Source organism: Musca domestica, unplaced genomic scaffold (genome assembly GCF_030504385.1).
Source record: "Musca domestica strain aabys unplaced genomic scaffold, Musca_domestica.polishedcontigs.V.1.1 3, whole genome shotgun sequence".
NCBI lineage: Eukaryota > Metazoa > Arthropoda > Insecta > Diptera > Muscidae > Musca > Musca domestica.
Genome location: NW_026712299.1, coordinates 10056928 through 10076181, shown reverse-complemented (window position 1 = coordinate 10076181; position 19254 = coordinate 10056928). Strand labels below are relative to the sequence as shown.

Below are 19254 nucleotides of genomic sequence, written 5' to 3'. Positions count from 1 at the left end.
CCGAATGTAGGGAGGTGCCGTTATATAACGGGTATACATATAACGTAATTTTTGATCTTTGATGTTTACTGTCCACTAATTCAGTAGATAAATTTGTCTTAAGGCCCAAAAAATCCCTTAAATCCCTTCACCTCGACGGGTCGACCTCCTGAGCTCGTCTATAGAGTCGACCTCCTGAGCTCGTCTATAGAGTCGACCTCCTGAGCTCGTCTATAGAGTCGACCTCCTGAGCTCGTCTATAGAATCGACCTCCTGAGCTCGTCTATAGAGTCGACCTCCTGAGCTCGTCTATAGAGTCGACCTCCTGAGCTCGTCTATAGAGTCGACCTCCTGAGCTCGTCTATAGAGTCGACCTCCTGAGCTCGTCTATAGAGTCGACCTCCTGAGCTCGTCTATAGAGTCGACCTCCTGAGCTCGTCTATAGAGTCGACCTCCTGAGCTCGTCTATAGAGTCGACCTCCTGAGCTCGTCTATAGAGTCGACCTCCTGAGCTCGTCTATAGAGTCGACCTCCTGAGCTCGTCTATAGAGTCGACCTCCTGAGCTCGTCTATAGAGTCGACCTCCTGAGCTCGTCTATAGAGTCGACCTCCTGAGCTCGTCTATAGAGTCGACCTCCTGAGCTCGTCTATAGAGTCGACCTCCTGAGCTCGTCTATAGAGTCGACCTCCTGAGCTCGTCTATAGAGTCGACCTCCTGAGCTCGTCTATAGAGTCGACCTCCTGAGCTCGTCTATAGAGTCGACCTCCTGAGCTCGTCTATAGAGTCGACCTCCTGAGCTCGTTTATAGAGTGGACCTCCTGAGCTCGTCTATAGAGTCGACCTCCTGAGCTCGTCTATAGAGTCGATCTCCTTTAGCTCGTCTATAGAGTCGCACTTCAGCCTGTCTGTAGAGTCCACCTCCGACTCGTTAGAGTCGTCCTTTAGCTCGTCTATAGAGTTGTACTTTAGCTCATCTATAGAGTCGCCCTTCGATTCGTTTATAAAATCACCCGTCAGCTCGTCTATAGATTCTTCCTCAGATGTATATCAAATCGTGGACCTTGTGTGCTTATTTCGAGTTTGTGCTTATTTCGAGGAGTAACGAAAGAAATGAAAAACTTCATATACCCTCTATACAATGATGGAGGACGCTAAAAAATAATAATAGTAATAATAATAAAAACAAAAGATATTTATACTTCAAATTTTGTCCCTAAAACACATGGTGTAGAAAAAGCAGAGTACAGAGTTTTCGTAGCACAGTGTTTTATTTCTAAATAATTAATGTATTATTATGCACGCATACACTCTCAGACAACCACGCAACTTAACCAATCACCAATATTAGTCAGTGTAAAAATTAATTGCATATATATTATTTTCATTTTTATAAATAACAATAATTTAACAAGATTTTCTCAATATTAAACTAACCTTTTGAACTAATATTCACAGCGACAACAAACCTAGAAAAAACAAAAAATACTATTTTCACCTTTACGATATTCATAAAAATACAACAAACATCATTAATTTTTTCAGTTTTCGTTTCGTCTCTGTCTCCATCACATTTCCAAACAAAACAAAAATCCATCATAGTCCCAAATTAAAAAATCATTTAAATAATTATGTTATTATTAAGTTTTTCGCATTTGTTGTTGTCATTTAACAAATCATTTTTAAATTAACATAACAACAACAAAAAATCCAACAATTGATACATATTCAGAAAAACACACAATTATGGTATTGATTATTTTATTTTAAATATTGTTTTTTGTTTTCGAATCATACAACTGTTTTGTAATTTAAACCATCTGACATTTACAATTAACTAATTATGTAATGTTGTGTTTTTGTTTCATTTTACCTTCCACCTCTCACGGCACACAATTTGTATTTTTATCCCTATATATGTGCGTGTGTGTGCGTAAATATATATATAGGGTTCCGATCTACCCATATACATATGGTATGAAAGCTATCCCGAACACATTGAAGACGGCTACAAGGGACGTGTCTCACGCGTGGCACCGGACTCACCGTTCGGTTCGGCTTCGCTCAATTTGACCAACATCAAAGAATCGGATCAGGGATGGTACGAGTGTAAAGTTGTATTTTTAAATCGTGATCCGAAGCAGCATAAGAACGGTACATGGTTCCATTTAGATGTACATGCACCGCCCCGTTTTAGTGTAACACCCGACGATATAATATATGTTAATTTAGGTAAGTGCAAAAGAATTTAATAATAATATTTAATTGAGAAATTAAAAAAAAATAATATTTAATTAAACAAAAAAATATTGACAAGCAAGACGGTGACGATGAAAAAATGTTGTAGATTTTAACAAAAGAACTCTACTACATACAATTAGATTATCTAATATTACAAAAATTTAACAAAAACATATATATAATCCAAATTGAGTCTTAAAACATAACAATGGAGAAAATCTATTTTCTCTTATTTCTCTATAATTCAATGTGGCGTATTAGTGTTGCCGTAAAGTATACTCCATATGGGTGGCAATAAACTTAATGTTTATCAAAAGTGCTATAAGATTTAAGTAAATCGATTGCAATGAATGGGAAATGTAGGGCTCCTCAAAAAATACTGATTAATAGCTCACCGAACATTGTTTGAAAGACGCATATCCAAATGCTGCATATATGGGCTTGACTACAATTTGCGAAAAAATAATAATTTTCCCTTACATAATTATGGTAAAAACCAGGTAGATTATGGAAGTAGAGAAAAAAAGAGAACACCTCTAGCGGGGGTTTGAAAGTTTACAAAGAAATATAATCTGAAAAGGGGGACTTCTTGCACTTTTTTAAATATGGTTCAAAACTCCATTAACACAGAGTCACGATTCTCTACAAAGTTATTTATGGTAATCAAAAATCTTAAAGTAAAACAATTAAACTTACTTCTGACCATCCTATCGTATACATGTTGTCAAGAAGTATACACACTATAATCCCGCTCTATAAGAGTTCAAACGGTACAGAACAAAGAACCAAGAATCATTTTTATTTTGGGACAACACAATTGAATTGCTGTGAAATCCTCTCTTCTGAGACTCGATTCTGCTCCTCCATAAAAATTGAATGTTTGCTCCATATAGAAAAAAAATCTCCGCTGAGTCTCTTCCCCAAATTGCGTCGCAGAGACAAAATTTCATTTCAATCGAAAGCAAAATAATTTAAGCTTTCCCACATTAATGGTGCCAACGGATATAAAAGGTATCCTTCATAGCACAAAGACTTCCTTCTGGCATAATTTGCGATGAACATGGATTAGAAGTTCTAACTTTTTTTGAAAAAAAAAAAGATGTCAATTACGGCTCGTTTTAGATAAATATTTCAGAAATCAACAAATTCATCGTAAGGGCGCGTCAACCATAGATTCTCCTTTTAGATTTCTTCCTTTGGAGGTAGTCTAAAGATTACATTCAGGTCACAACCAAAGACTCCTTTTACTTCTCTATTTCGATATGATATTTTTAACTCTGGTCATCTTTTCTACAAAAGCTACACTTACGATTCGGCAACCAATAATCACTTTATCTCCGCCAACATTTCCATTTTAGCTCATTATAGAAGTATCGAAGTATGTATATAAAGTTCTTCATACCTCCTTCCGTGAAAACCTCTTTTTCTGGCTCGCCTTAGAACTTTTCAACTTCTATAAAATGTCTCTATTCATCTTGTTTGTAAAGAGTCGTAAACAATCCTTCTGCTCGCCTATGAAGAGCCCTCTCAACTTGATTTTTCAGATTCCAAACCAAATGCCTATAAATGGCTCCCAGTCTAAAGGAACCTTCAGCATTATATTGGAACAGCCTTCTCCTGATCTATAAAAAATCGCCGTTGTGGTCCATCTATACTCATCACTTCATATCTTCATTTAGGACTATCTTCTGTACGATAGAGATTCTTCCTTTAAATCGCTTGTTTATTCTCCCTTTAGTTCGTCTTATGAGCTGTTTTTACATTTCTCTGGCTCGTCTATGAAGGCTCCCTATCCTTACTTTTAGGTCGCCCTTTGGCTTGTCTGAATGAACTGTTTTCAACCTGTCTACATCGACTTTCTTTCTCTCTTTTATAACTACCCTTTTCGACTTGTCGATATACTTCCTTCAGTTAGTTTATTAAAACTTCCTTTAGAGCTCGTTTATACAAGCCGCCTTCAGATCGCCTGAAAATATCACGTTCAGAGGATACTCGAAAAGACTCACTTCAGTCTTATCTATAAATACCCTCTTTAACTCATTTATAAATTGTCCCTTTAGAGGGCCAATATATACTAAATTCAGTTCGTCTTCAAATATTCAGTTAACATCTTTTGGGTAGAGCCTCAGCCTTCAGCTCGTCTATAGAGCCTCAGCCTTCAGCTTGTCTATAGAGCCTCAGCATTCAGCTCGTCTATAGAGCCTCAGCCTTCAGCTCGTCTATAGAGCCTCAGCCTTCAGCACGTCTATAGAGCCTCAGCCTTCAGCTCGGCTATAGAGCCTCACACTTCAGCTCGTCTACAGAGCCTCAGACTTCAGCTCGTCTATAGAGCCTCAGACTTCAGCTCGTCTATAGAGCCTCAGACTTCAGCTCGTCTATAGAGCCTCAGACTTCAGCTCGTCTATAGAGCCTCAGACTTCAGCTCGTCTATAGAGCCTCAGACTTCAGCTCGTCTATAGAGCCTCAGACTTCAGCTCGTCTATAGAGCCTCCCTTCTGCTTGTCTACGAAGCCTACCTTCTGCTCGGCTATGGAACACCCAACAACAGACTTAGTTTACCTCGCCTACACGGTTTCTCTTCGGGGCATATATACGCTTTCAGTGCTCATATATTGACATTCAATTCAGAGCCAGTATATATAAAGCGGTTTTTTAAAGTTCTTCTATAAAAACGCCCATCATAGAAAAGCTCTTCAGCTCACCTATTACAATCCCCTTTATGTATCTATTAATATAGATATATGGAAAATTCCTTCCATTCAACTCGCTTTTAAAGCCTCCCTTTGGGTAGTCTATTAAACCTCACATTAGGTCATCTGTAGTCCCTCGATTTAGCTCATATATAGACCTAACTTCAACCAATAAAGATTGGCCTAAGCTAGTATATTATGACTACTTACGGAGCTATTATGATGTAGGCTGAACCATCTAAGAATCTCTTTCTCATCATCCTTTTAAATTCCTCTGATTTTCTAAACAAAAAAAAACAATATTTTTCTCTACAATGACATGTACAAAATTGCATACAGTTTCCACGTAACTTGATTGAAATATTTTCTTTCCTGTTATTTGAAATAAAGGTCCCTTGTCAAGTAATATAACGCTCATACCTCCTTCATCTCGAGAAGAAACAGATTCCAACACCTTATTTTATCTCTCTCTCTCTCTCTCTCTCTCTCTCTTATTTATAGAATCATTACTCATTTTGATTTCATTAATATCCTCTAGTATTACGATTTCCTTAGCATTCATTCATTCGTTCGCCTTTTTTGCTCCTCGAAATAGTTAATAAAGATTTTTTTTTGTATATTTTCAATTTATTATTTTCTCACACACACATACAGCGTTCGAAGGACTTTATTTTGATTAATAGGAAAATTGCGTTTGATAGAAAGAGGAAAATCTTTAGCGTTTTGTTTTTCATAATTCAAGAAAATATGAGACGAAAAACTTTGCCTTCCCCAACCATCCGCTCCAGTTCAGATTACTACTTAGCCATTACTGCCACTTGAATTTGAGTTGAAACCAATTTTCCATGAAAAAGCAATCACATAAGGATGAAGGTTGAAACAGAAGAGGCAGGGTAGGAGGTTATTTCTTCTTCACACACACACCAACACAAAAAAAATCTCGTGGGTGCAAAAACTGGCAAAAACGAGGAAAATGTCACGTTCAATTACTTGGGAAAACTAATGTTTTCATATTCATCATAATGACACTTTTTTTCACACGTTTTGCTCATAAATATTTATGGAATTGTGAGCTGAATATATTCAGGCATGTATACATACATACATATATACATGCATACATGCTTACATACTTACACAATATAGCTGTAGGTGTCTATTCTTTATACAAAACAGGTAGGCTAATGACCGTGGGTGAGAGCGAGAGAGAGAAGGAGGGAAGAGGGAAACGGTAGGATGGTCATAAAATATCTTTTTACGGTGTAAGGGAGAACAAGAAAAGGCCAGGAAAAAATATGAATGATGACGAGCGCATCACTGCCAGGATGACAATCTTTTGCTTACATTCAATAACTTCCTTTGCTTGTTTTCTTCTTTGTGCACAGGTTGAAGTAAATTTACACATACATGTGTAAGTACGTATTTTGTATGGGACGTTTCAGAAGGAATTGACTTGAAAATGTAACAAACCTCATCCATATTTAAAGAAATCCGCTTCTTCCCGGTTAAACTTTTCTATAGCAATCATTTAAAAGGTTCGTCTTTAAATCATAGAGCATTTCTTTAAAGTTTTCTAATTTCAGCTCGTCTATAAATACCCCCTCCAGTTTGCTCAATGAGACTCCATCCAGCTCACCTATTGGGACTCCATTCCGCACATCAGGAGAGAACCCCATTCAGTTCGCCTATAATGACTCCTTTTAGAAAGTACTTGAGGACTGACTTCAGTTGGTCTATGAAGACTCCCTTCAGCTCGTCTATGAGAACTATTTCTGCTAGTCTAGAAAGACCCCCTGAGCTCGTCTAAAAGTAATATTTAGAGCCCGTATGTGGAGACTTCCTTTCGCTCGTCGATAAGCATACCCTTCATCTATAAGGATTCTCTTCAACTGCACTTTAAGGATTTTCTTTACTCGCTTATAAAAATTATCTTAAGCTCTTCTATGGAGTCTCCCCTAAGCTCGTCTACTGAGAATACCTTCATGTCGTCAGGAGCAGAATACCTTCAGGTTCAGGAGGCTCCTATCAGCCTTCAGCCCGTCTAGCAACATCAGGCTTCAACTCGTTATGGAGACTTCAGATCGTTATGGAGATTAACCTTCATATGCTCGTTTATGGGGACTCGGCCTTCAGCTCGTCTATAGGGACTCGACCTTCAGCCCGTCTATTGAGACTCCCTGGCCTTCAGCTCGTCTATTGAGACTCCCTGGCCTTCAGCTCGTCTATTGAGACTCCCTGGCCTTCAGCTCGTCTATTGAGACTCCCTGGCCTTCAGCTCGTCTATTGAGATTCCCTGGCCTTCAGCTCGTCTATTGAGACTCCCTGGCCTTCAGCTCGTCTATTGAGACTCCCTGGCCTTCAGCTCGTCTATTGAGACTCCCTGGCCTTCAGCTCGTCTAATGAGACTCCCTGGCCTTCAGCTCGTCTATTGAGACTCCCTGGCCTTCAGCTCGTCTATTGAGACTCCCTGGCCTTCAGCTCGTCTATTGAGACTCCCTGGTCGTCAGCTCGTCTATTGACACTCCCTGGCCTTCAGCTCGTTTATATAGCCTCGCTGTCTTCAGTTTTTCTATAGAGACTCCCTTCAGCTAGTCTGTGAAGACTGCCTTCCTTTCGCATCTATGGAGATTATCTCCATTATTGTTGTCTCGAAACTGCTCATATGGCGCATTTTTTCTTTCCCATTTCTCTTCAAAGTCCGGGTTGCCATTTTTTTCGTTTTCTTGAGTGATTGATTTTTTGTAAGGAAGAATAAAAATAGAAGAAGAAGATGAACGTCAAGGGAACGACATGAATGGAGCTTATGGGGAAAATGTCAATTTTTGGGTTTCCTTCTTTTTGATTATTTTTGTGCCACCTTTTGTGGCCATCAACAACAGCAGCAGCAACAACAATCTTTCACACTCTGTGTCTTCTTGTGTAGGTGAGAAAGGTATTCTTCTTTGGTATGTTGAATCGAGGGGCTGGTATGGGTGCAACACTTATGATGTGCTATATATTTGTCATACATTTCCAAATGGTCGTTTTTCGTATTTGTCCAATTGATCCCCAAGCCAATGCCCTCACCCCGGTTGAAGGCATTTCCTCTTAGTTCTCATGTACTTTGTTGCAGAAATAATAAATGTTTTGCCATAAATTTTATTTATAAATCTTGATAAATGTTGTCTTGTATTTCTTCGTTTTTTTTTTTCTTGTCGGTTCAAGACACTTCTCTACATTTCCGACTATTCTAGTTATGAAATATATTACCCTGGCAGTTTATTTATTTGCCAAAAATTTTGTGTAAAGGTGTACGTTTGAGGTAATAGAAGTGGCAGTCGTAGTCGTATTTACAAATATTTTGTAATATATTTTCCAAGTCCTTGGCAGAATATTACAATCTTTTTTTTTTTTTGTTTTGTTATATATTCTATTAACAATTTCTCACAAAGGGTGCTGTAGTAAATGAATATTTTTCATTTTTGATGAAGAACTAAGAAATGCAAAAAATTTACTACTGCCAGTTGGCAATAAAAAATTGACTAGGAAAATAGAGAGTCCTAGGAAATTGTTTTATTTCTAAATTATAAAAAATTGTAGGTGTGTATATATGTTGAATCCTTATGGGTAGTTTGTATTCTAGAACGACCTCATATGTAATTAAGTTGGTATTGAATAAGTTGGAAGACCTTATTATCCTTTTAAAAATTCACATAGATTATCACAACCACAGTGATGTAGTATTTTTGTCTTGTATTTTCATAAAATCCTGCGGCTTTTGAACCAGTAAGAAGTCCTTCGCAATAGACTCAGACTCCTTGGACTGCTTTTATCAGGGTAAAATTACAGGTTTACGCATATGTTTCTTCTATAAGAATTTTCAAGTTCTGTAACAAATTTGCTTTTATTTCTAGATTTAGTACCTTCGTCATCTGGCCAATAGAGACCTCCCTCAGCTCGTCGTGTAGAGACTTCCCTCTCATCGTCTATGAGGACTCTTTTTAGCACGTCTATAGAAAAAAAACTTTAGCTCGTCTATGGAGACTCACCTTAGCTCGTTTAAGAGAACTCTCCTCAGCTCGTCCATGGAGAATCGCTTTAGCTCGTTAATGAGAACTCTCTTCAGCTCTTCTCCGGCAATCCCCTTAATCTAATCTATGGGAACTACTCGAGTTTGTCATAGATACTCCAATTAGGGACATTTTTATTAGCTTTTCTGTGGGCACTACATTACATCAATGAGGGTGTAGGGAAACAATCAGGGTGTAGGGAAAACCACAAAAATCTTATGAGGCGATCCCGATGAGATAAAAACGAAAAACCTTTTAATACTAGGTAAAAAAGAGATTAGTAAGGTAACATGCATCCTTAGGGGACACCTAGGAATACAAGGTCATCTGTACACGATAGGATGTGCAGAAAACAGCATATGCAGGGCATGTGGGGAAGATAACGAAACATTGGAACATTCTCTCTGCCAATGCCCAGCGTTTGCATATTTCAGATTCCAATTCATAGGAAACGACTCCATAATCAGACCATGGTAAATGATATAAGACAGTTAAGAAATTTCAAAAAGGCAACTGAATCTCAAATATAACAGACTGTAAACTGACCGCCTTCTTCAACAGTGCTTCGCCCCTCTTTTCAACCTAACCTAACATTACAGCTCGACCATACCGATAATCTTCAACTCGTAATGGGGAATTTTTATAAATATCTTAAAAATGATCTATTTAACCCTCTACCGCGGATTCGATACAGGGTGAGATAAAAAAACTGCAACAAAGTCAGACGTCATAAGTTTTACATTTTCTTTTTTAAACTTTATTGAATGAAAGCAACAATTTTCGAAATAGCATCAAATTTTAGAATAAGTTTAGATTTGTTCGAATTGGTCAGCTTTGGCACGAATTATGGTCTTTAAACGGCTAATGAAACCGTCAAACGCTACCTGAATGTTGCTTTGCGGTATTTTGGCCATTTCCGGCGAAGAGCTTGCTTGAGGTGATCAACACTTTGGTATTTTTTAGTGCCAACTTGCTTTCCAAAATACTCTAGATACAATAGTCCAACGGATTGGAATCCGAAGATTTTTGTGGCCATTGTGCGCTGGAAGTGAAACGAGGAATCTCATTTTGAAGCAATTCTCTGGGTGGCGCATGCTGAGTGCGATGGTACTGATTCCTGTTGGAATGTCCAAGTTCTGCGGCCAAAATGTTTGCATGCCCAAGGCATTAGTACACCCTTCAGAATATTTTCGCGATAATATTCGTCATTTATTCTGATTCCACGGTCGATTAATACGAGCGAAGAGCGACCATCGGCTGTTATGGCGGCCCACACCATCACCAAGCCGGCGCTTGAGTTCTGGTGGCTGGTGGCCAACCGAAGGTGCACATTTTCAGCTGACCTCTTGGGCATGTAAACACGATCATTTTGTTTGTTTACAAACTGCTGCACAACGATTTCCTCATCGGAGAAAACCAAATACGGCAGTTCACCACTTTCGGCCAAGTGAAGCAACTCTTTAGCTCTTTTGAGTCTATTTTCTTTCGGTTGCGGTGTTCTTTCACTTTTTGGAATTTCAATGGTCTTACTCCGAGCTCATTTTTTAATATTTGCGAATGAAATATTTCGATATGTTCAGCTCACGAGCCATTTATCAGCTACTACGACGCGAGTTTCGATCAAGTCGCTTCTTTACTTTTCGAACCATTTCTGCTGATGTTGGAGTTTTCTTCGGTCCACTTCTTTAACATCGGGCTCATTACCAGTATCTCGGTAACAAGCAATGGTGCGAGACACCAAAGATTTATTCAAATTAAAATGTTGGAGTGCTCTAACGATAGCCACTTGTGGTTTTCCAGCTAAATATAAAGAAATCACACCATCACCCTTGAATTCCATCACGAATAACTTTTCTTCTGGAAAATTCTCAACAAAATGCTTTTGTACGCTTGTAAACAATATAATGAGCTGTCAGTGGAATAATTTTAACAGCTGTCGGGCGAGTGGCTTAGAAATGAGAGCAATCTGAATTTGGTTGCAGTTTTGTCATCTCACCCTGTATATATGAGAGCTATAGGTATATCTGAGCCTATTTTCACCCGAATACTTGTTTCTAGAATGAATTCTGTCAGAATTGTAAAATGCCATCCATTTGGGCTCCTATTAGCCATTTGGTGAACAATAAACCTGATATTTGATAGGAGCTATATTCTCTTCTGAACTGATCTCGATACATTTTGACAGAGGTATTTTCGAGTAGCATCTGATGTCCGTTACCAAATATTATTGCTGTGGAGGAATGTATGTTACGTATGTGAGGGACTTAAAACCTCAAATCGGATGAAACATATGTATGGGAGCTATAGCTATAACTGAACCGATTTTCTCCAAATTTTATTTACTTGCTTCTAGAATGGATTCTGGCGGGATGTTCCAAAATTCGGGTCACTTGGATTTATATTAGCCATTTGCTGCACAATTAACACGGAATGGTATAAGGGAGCTATATCTTAATCTTATCCGATTATCACCAATTTCAATAGGGTTCGTCTTTGGGCCAAACAAATTTTGTATGAAAAATTTCTTCTAAATCGAATAATAAATGAGACCTGCATTTTTTTCACAAGAATACATGGGCTCACTGACGGACTGACGGACTGACATGCATAAATCGACTCAGAAAGTGATTCTATGAAGATCCTCAAAAGTAACTTTGGGTGTATCTCCTTCCTTCTCCATGTTATAAACAAATGCAACAAATTATTCATATTTTCCAAATCCGCTGCAATCCGCCTATAAATTCGTAGTCTAATATCCAGTATGGGTTGTAAAAAATTCCAGGTGGGTTTGGTAGTACTCGCTTTGTGAAATAAAATCCCAAAAGATTTCGGATTCCGATACTTTCACTGTTGTTCCTCTTACTTCTCACCTGACACTGTGAGACGAAAATCGCATCTGCTTACAGTCTATCATGTCTAATGAATATCACCTGCTTTCTTGAATAGTTTTCGCAATGAATTTTGAAACTTACGCAATAGAACAATGACTATAAAAATTTCCATTACTAAGTTATTCATGCTCGATGTTATGGTCATTTGTGGTAGGGTGTTTTTTGAAACTATGCAAACGTCTTTTAAACTTCTGGCCATTGTGTTTGAAGAAATGGACAAAGGTAGTGCGGCTGTCATTCTTTTGCGCTGAAATTACCTTTTTGTGGTTATGTCAAAGTGTTCAACATTTCAGGGATTTTTTTCTTTCTTACTTTTATATTACTTCAACAACTTCTACGTTTCAACGGCACCACAAAGAGTGGGAGAGAAATTTTTTTTTTCTGATGTCCTTTTCTAAGGCCCTCCTGCCCTTTTGTGTGGGAGCTACGTATGTTCGTGTGTTGTCTACGAGCATTGGTGTAATCTCTGAAAGATAAATGGTCAAATAGACATTTTAAATAGACAGTTTCTTGACAGGTTCCAACCAATGGACCAACTCTGTTGGTAAATGGAGAATCCCGAGCTCAGCAACGCACACTCATACACACTTTGGCATCACACTAAAAAAAAGCCATTGCAAAGAAAACAAAGATTACTTGTCTGTCAGGGCCGAAATGGAAGAGAATGAAAAAAAGCCAATTTAGTTGAAAAAAAAATAGAACTGGAACCTAAAAACAAACTAAATAAAATTAAAAGCAAAGGAAGATTAAAAGGAATTTAATTTTCTCACAAAAAAGAGAAAAAATAGAAATCCTTTAGAAGTGAAGATGAAAAACGAAACGCAAAAAGAACACACCAAACATTGAACACTGAACGGAAGAACAATATGTTCTTCGAACTTCGAACAGATAAGAGTATTTAAAAGAAATTAAAAAATCGTAATAATAAAGTAAAAGCGGAAGGTTCAAAGGGATCACAAGCTAGAATGTGTGTCTTGCCAAAAAAAGGAAAAGGAGGAGAAAATGAAAGGAAAACGACATCCTTTTATTTGTCAAGGATTTTTGTGAGTTGTACTTTTTCTACTCATAATGATGTCTACAAGGAAGATAGGATACTTTTAAAATAGATATTAATTAATTATCACATAACAAGAGAGCTAAAGCATGTAGTCTACATAACTATATGAAGAGGTTATTGGTAGCATTTCTTGGCCTAGATCTATCATTTAGTCGGGTCAAATTACAAATATTTCTATTACGAAATTTTAACTATGAAGTGGCTTCAAACCAGGAAAGCCACTTAAATATTGTGGTGGTTGATGGAGAGATGGGCTAATACTGATCAAAAAATGTATGCCGGATGGGGATAAAGTGATAAGCCAATGACTTCGACGAACTTGGTATAGAAGTTATTCCATAAGCAGATTTCGTTTCAGATTTTTGGAAAAATCTTTTGGTTAATTATCGATATACAGCATTATTATCGATACTGCAACCAACTTCAGACTACTGTAATTTCTAAGTTACGCATCCGACAGCTGCTAAAATTATTCCAGTGATAGCTCATCGTATTGTTTACAACCGTGCAAAATCATTTTGGTGAACATTTTCCACAAAAAAAGTTATTCGTGATGGAATTCAAGCGCGGTAGTATGATTTCTTTATATGTGGCTGGAAAACCACAAGTGGCTATCGTTAGAGCACTCCAGCATTTAAATGTGAATAAATCTTTTGTGTCTCGTACCATCGCTCGTTACCGTGATACTGGTAGCGTAGCCCGAAGTCAAGGATGTGGACGGAAGAAAACAGCAACATCAGCAGAAATGGTTCGAAAAATAAAGAAGCGACTTGATCATGTGATCGTGACCCACGTCGCAGTGGCCGAAAAATGGCTCGTGAGCTGAACATATCGCAATGTTCCATTCGCCAAATATTGAAAAATGAGCTTGGGGTAAAGCCATTGGGATTCCAAAAGGTGCAAGAACTTACACCGCAACAGAAAGAAAGTAGACTCAAAAGAGCTAAAGAGTTGCTTCGCTTGGCCGAAAGTGGTGAACTGCCGAGTTTGGTTTTCTTTTCGTTGTTTGTAATCAAACAAAATGATGGTATTTACTTGCCAAAGAGGTCAGCTGAAAATGTGCACCTTCGGTTGGCCACCAGAACTCAAGCGGCGGCCATGGTGATGTTGCGGGCCGCCACAACAGCCGATGATCGCTCTCCGCTCAAATTAATCGATCGTGGCATCAGAATAAATTTTCGAATATTATCGCGAAAATATTCTGAAGGGCAGCGTGTGAATTAAAGCTGTGGGCACGCAAACATTTTGACCTCAACCTTGGACATTCCAACAGGACTCAGCACCATCGCACTCAGCACGCGCCACCCAAGAATGGTTATAATATGAGGTTCCTCGCTTCATTTCCAGTGCACAATGGCCATCAAAATTTCGGATAGCAATCCGTTGGTCTATTGTGTTTGGAATATTTTGAAAACAAGGTTGGCACTACAAAATACCAAAGTGTCGATGATCTTAAGCAAGCGCTTCTCCGGGAATGGACCAAAATACCGCAGTGCAACATTTGGGCAGCGTGTGACGGTTTCATCATAATTCGTGCCAAAGGTGACTAATTCGAACAAATCCAAATATATTCTAAAATTTGATGCTATTTCCGGCATTTTTTGCTTTCATTCAATTAAATTTAAAAAAAAAAAATGTAGAAAATATGGAGTTTGACTTTGTTGCAGTTTTTATCTCATCCTGTTTAACTAAAAAAGAACTGAGTGTTATTCAAAGGAAATTGAAATGGCTCTCTGCTACCAGTGATCTAGAGATTTCCTATAAAGCCAAGACCCCAAAAATAAGTCTACATAAAGCCTTAAGCAAATATCAAAAAAAGAAAATGTGAGGAAATCTCCTACTCACAAAAATGTCTTTTTCAGTTTGAAGCTAAAACGGTTAATTACACTGTTCAACAAAAAAAAAACTGTCTCCAGTTGGAAGATTTTCTCCCGCGCATAACAACCATGTTTGGTACTTTTCAAATAATTAGTACAAAATTTGCTAGATCACCACCAGATGCCACAAAGACCTCAATATCAAACTAAAGTTTTTCCGCTCTACCTCTTGACACAATATCCAATTTAGTATAACTTTCTACTTTTTAGCCAATTATAGAACGAACACCTTTCCAAAACCACCTCCATATCTTAAACACACATACCATCAGTGACATCAATATCAGATTTCAGGATTTCAGCTCTATCCCTTAACCCAATACCCAATTTAAGTACCATTTTGTACTTTTCGTACAAAAAATAGGACACATTTCCAAACCACCGCCAAAATTCAAACACAGATACATTCAATAATCTTAATATGGAATTTCAGAATTTTATCCCTTCATCTAATATCAAATATAGTACCATTCAGTACTTTTCATACAATTATAGTATATATTTTCGAAACCATCTCCATATGTCCATGGAATGGATGCTGCGTGCCTACAGCATATGTAATGAACCGCGACCCTAATCCCTAATATCTGTTTACCCGATACTAAATTATATTATTATATTATAGCACTATTTCGTACTTTTCGTTCACTTGTTGTACACATTTCCAAAACCACATATTTTTCACAAACCTACCAACAACAGGAACCTTGATACAGAATTTAAAAATTCATCGCCTCTGTACAGCAACGTTTGTATTTTTTGATATTTCCAAATTAAAAAGAACGGCGTCAATACTTCATTGATAACTTAGTTTTAGTAACTAAATTCTAGCTCATTTCGTTTGTCCAATCATTCAACTTTTAGTACCCTTTTAGTACGTATTTCCAAAAGGCTCCCCCTAATCACATACCTACGCACCAAGATTGACCCTCCTCCTAAATTTCAAGATTCTAGCCTCAGCCGTTTCGCCTGGGCGTTGATTCTCAGTCAGTTAGTTATTTTACTACTCTTTGCAGGACAAGTTTCAAGTGGACAAATTGTTTCAAGGATTTGGGTCTTGTAAAGGTTTCTTTTTTAATATTTTTACATTTTTCTTTCGTTTTTACTCCAATGAAAATTCATAAAAACTCTAATGGAATTTTTCCATTCCCGAAAATTAAAAATAAATCCTAAATACATGTCGAACCGAAATACGTTCCCTACATTATGCCTGCTTTCATTGTCATTCAAGTTGGAAATATTATTCAAATCCTGGGGTAAGATCATAAAAGGAACACTCTGAAGTTAATTGTGGTTAAGTATTAAATGAAACCAACAACAAAGACCATAGTTTGCAACGACAAGTACAACAACAGCAGCAAATAACATTTTCCATTAAGTAAAATATTCCATAGCCAAAACAAAAACAAAAAAAAAAACAATAACCAAAAAGCCATGGTTAAAGTAAAACTTTTATATTCAGGTAAGGGAGATACACACAAAACGCTCAACGTTTCGTACAGTGGGGGAAATTTCGGAAAAAAATTGAAAAAATATAAAAAAACATAGATTCGACATTTTCTTAAAATAAGAAAGATATTTAATTGAATACAAAAATCGAGAATAAAAAGGCTCACCAACCAACGACGGAGGAATAATTTTATAAAAATTGTGGTTTAAAAATATTATAAACGAGTAAGCAAAGGCTATAGTCGTGCGGGGCCGAACATGTGATACCCTACAACAATATGTTAGAAGCCCATTGATGTTCAAATCCATTTTAGAAGATTTCGCTTTTGAAATTATGTCCCGCAGCACTGCCCAAATATTTCCCTTAGCATTTTGAACAGGGACATTTGCCCTATATTTACGCACTCCGTCGTGCTTTTAGTTGTTGTGGTCCATTTTACAGCTAAATATAATCCAATGGTCATCCAAAATGCTAGAACTCTTCCCTGTCCTTAACTCTCTTCTCAGGGGTGTCGATTGGCTTCAATAGTGTGAACAGGAAATTTTTTCTGTTTTTGGTCCATTTCAACCCTATATATATTTCGGACATCTTTGAAAACAATAGGCCTAGCCCTTCTGAGCCTAGCCCTACACTTGTGAAAATATTCGTGAGGATTGGACGATAATTGCAATCAGTATAGAATACCCCCAAACTGTGTTGTAAGGTGAAAAATATTACAAAATGTACATTTCAATATTAAGTCAAATTAAAAAAATCGCATGCGATAAAAAATATGAAAAAATAAAAAAATGTCACAAAATACTACAAAATCTATATTAACAGCATTAGTGACATCTTTTTATGCGATTTTTTTAGATTTTATTCTTTTATGCCCAGGGGGCATTCTGAATTGACAAAATTTGTGAAAATCGGTCCAGCCATTCTTGAAATATAAGCATTCCAGCTACCATCCCTTTCTTTTCTATATACACATTGTATATATTTTGCTATAAATATCCGATATATTTACTATCGGCATCTACGTAAGGGTCACAATTGACCTTTCCGTCTATTTGTGATTTCGCCGGAACTAAAAATATTCGCGATTAATGGAAAATTTGAATTTTATTTAACGCAAATGTTATGGTCTATTTCAACGACTAAATATTACCCGATGACCAGCAAAATTGGAAAACTTCTGCCCAGCACTAAGCTCTAGCCCACTGCCAAATTCCGCGTCGATTGGTCTATAATTGCGACCTATAGAGCAACTGCAAAATCAGGAAATTTTTCAGTTGTTGGTTCATTTCAACCCCTAAATATTATATGATCATCTCCAAAAGCAATAGGCTTTTATTCTGACCCTCCTCCCACCTCCATTCTAAATTTCGCGAAGATCGGGCCATAATTGCGACCTGTAGAGTGATTATAAATTAACATGGACAGACGGACAGACATACATAGCTAGATCGAATCAGCTCGGCGAGATAGGATGATCCATATATACTTTCCTATGTGGGAAACCAATATTCCGAGGTGTTACATAATTTTTGGCCCAATCAAACTTATAAAACCCCCAACACATAGTGTTGTAGGGTATAAATATAGATTTATTTTCGTTGGCATTTTCTGAGACATACTGCTTCCAGATTATGGTATTTTTTTCAAACGATGATGTAGCATATAACTCAATCTTCCTCCCACTGTGCCTTATATTCATTATGTTGATATGGAGATGTTGTACAGCAAAACAATCAACTCTAAGGTCCTTATTAAAGATGCAAAACAACAGCAGCAGCAGCAACAACAAAAAAAAAACTTAACCACACTTAATGTCTAACAATAACAATAACGCAACAATGCCAGCCAGCCAGCCAACTAGCCAGGATTTTTAAGCTTCTGTTATTCACCCTGTTGGGTATCAAGGAAATGTATTTGTTTTAACCCACAGTAGGGATAAGACCATGGTACCCCGGAGAACATAGTTTTATAATAACACACACAGAGTGGGAGAGAGGGACAGAGATGGAGAGTAAGTGTGAGTGCGAGTGCGAGAGAGTTGATGTTGTTTTAGGTGCTATCATTTGTTTACCCATGGCAATTCTTTTAAAAGCTTGCTAAAGTGTTTTTTGCTTTTGGATGGAGGAGGTACGAAGAACATGTTGCTTTGCATAAAATGGATAAAAGGAAAGTTTCACAAAGTTTTTTTCAAATAGTGTGGGGAGAAGATTAACAACAATATAGTGCATTAGAGAGAGGTAAAGGGGCAATGGAAAGGGATGGAAAGGCATTTAGAGGCCCTCTATTAACTATTCTTATTATAGGTCTTCTGTAAACAGATTCTTGATATATAATGCCTGTTCCCAGAAAAGCATTTAAAGATCATCTTTATGTATAAATCTATTCACTCGTAGAATGCGCCACAACAGTATGTAGAATTTTTAAAAATTTTCCATTCATAAAAATAGGTATTTTATAAAAAGAAGTATTCTTAAAACAGTAGACCTTCTCCATTCCTTTAATATATAAGAAGTCATTTTAAAGCAATCATACTAATCCCTCCTGAGGCCTGAAACAATTCCTCATTGGCAAATATGGGAGGTATTTCCAGCTCTGAATCGATTTCAACCAATTTAGACGGATGCATTTGCATTCTTGCAGAGTGCATAATGACTTCGAACAGGATTAAATTAAAACCAGTAAAGAAAGTATTAAAGTCGGGTGGGGCCGACTTTATGATACCCCACACCACTTTGCTAATTTCGTAGAGCTCCACATAACAATTAAAAGTTTTTATGGGAGAATTTAATCATACACGCTATGATTATAATTTAAAGTTTAAAGGACTAAATATGCCTTTTAAATTCGGACTAGCATTGCCCATTTGGTGCAAAATTAATTGGAAATCAGATAAAGATATATATGGGAGCTATATCCAAATCTGAACCGATCTCGATAAAATTTAGCAAAAATATTTATGTTCTGTAGTTGATATATTTCACTGAATATCGTTGTTACGGAGTGCATATTACGGCTGTGGGTA

General features: G+C 37.3%; 1 protein-coding gene across 3 annotated transcripts in view; it reads left to right on the top strand.

Moving 5' to 3' along the window:
- The window catches only part of LOC101901176 (protein turtle), a 379534-nt gene that overhangs the window by 206950 nt on the left and 153330 nt on the right, over positions 1-19254 (top strand). For all 3 annotated transcript variants that reach the window (XM_059124789.1, XM_059124788.1, XM_059124790.1), the window contains one exon: positions 1927-2209. In XM_059124789.1, coding sequence (XP_058980772.1) covers positions 1927-2209 — 283 coding nt within the window. The remainder of the gene's footprint in view (positions 1-1926; positions 2210-19254) is intronic.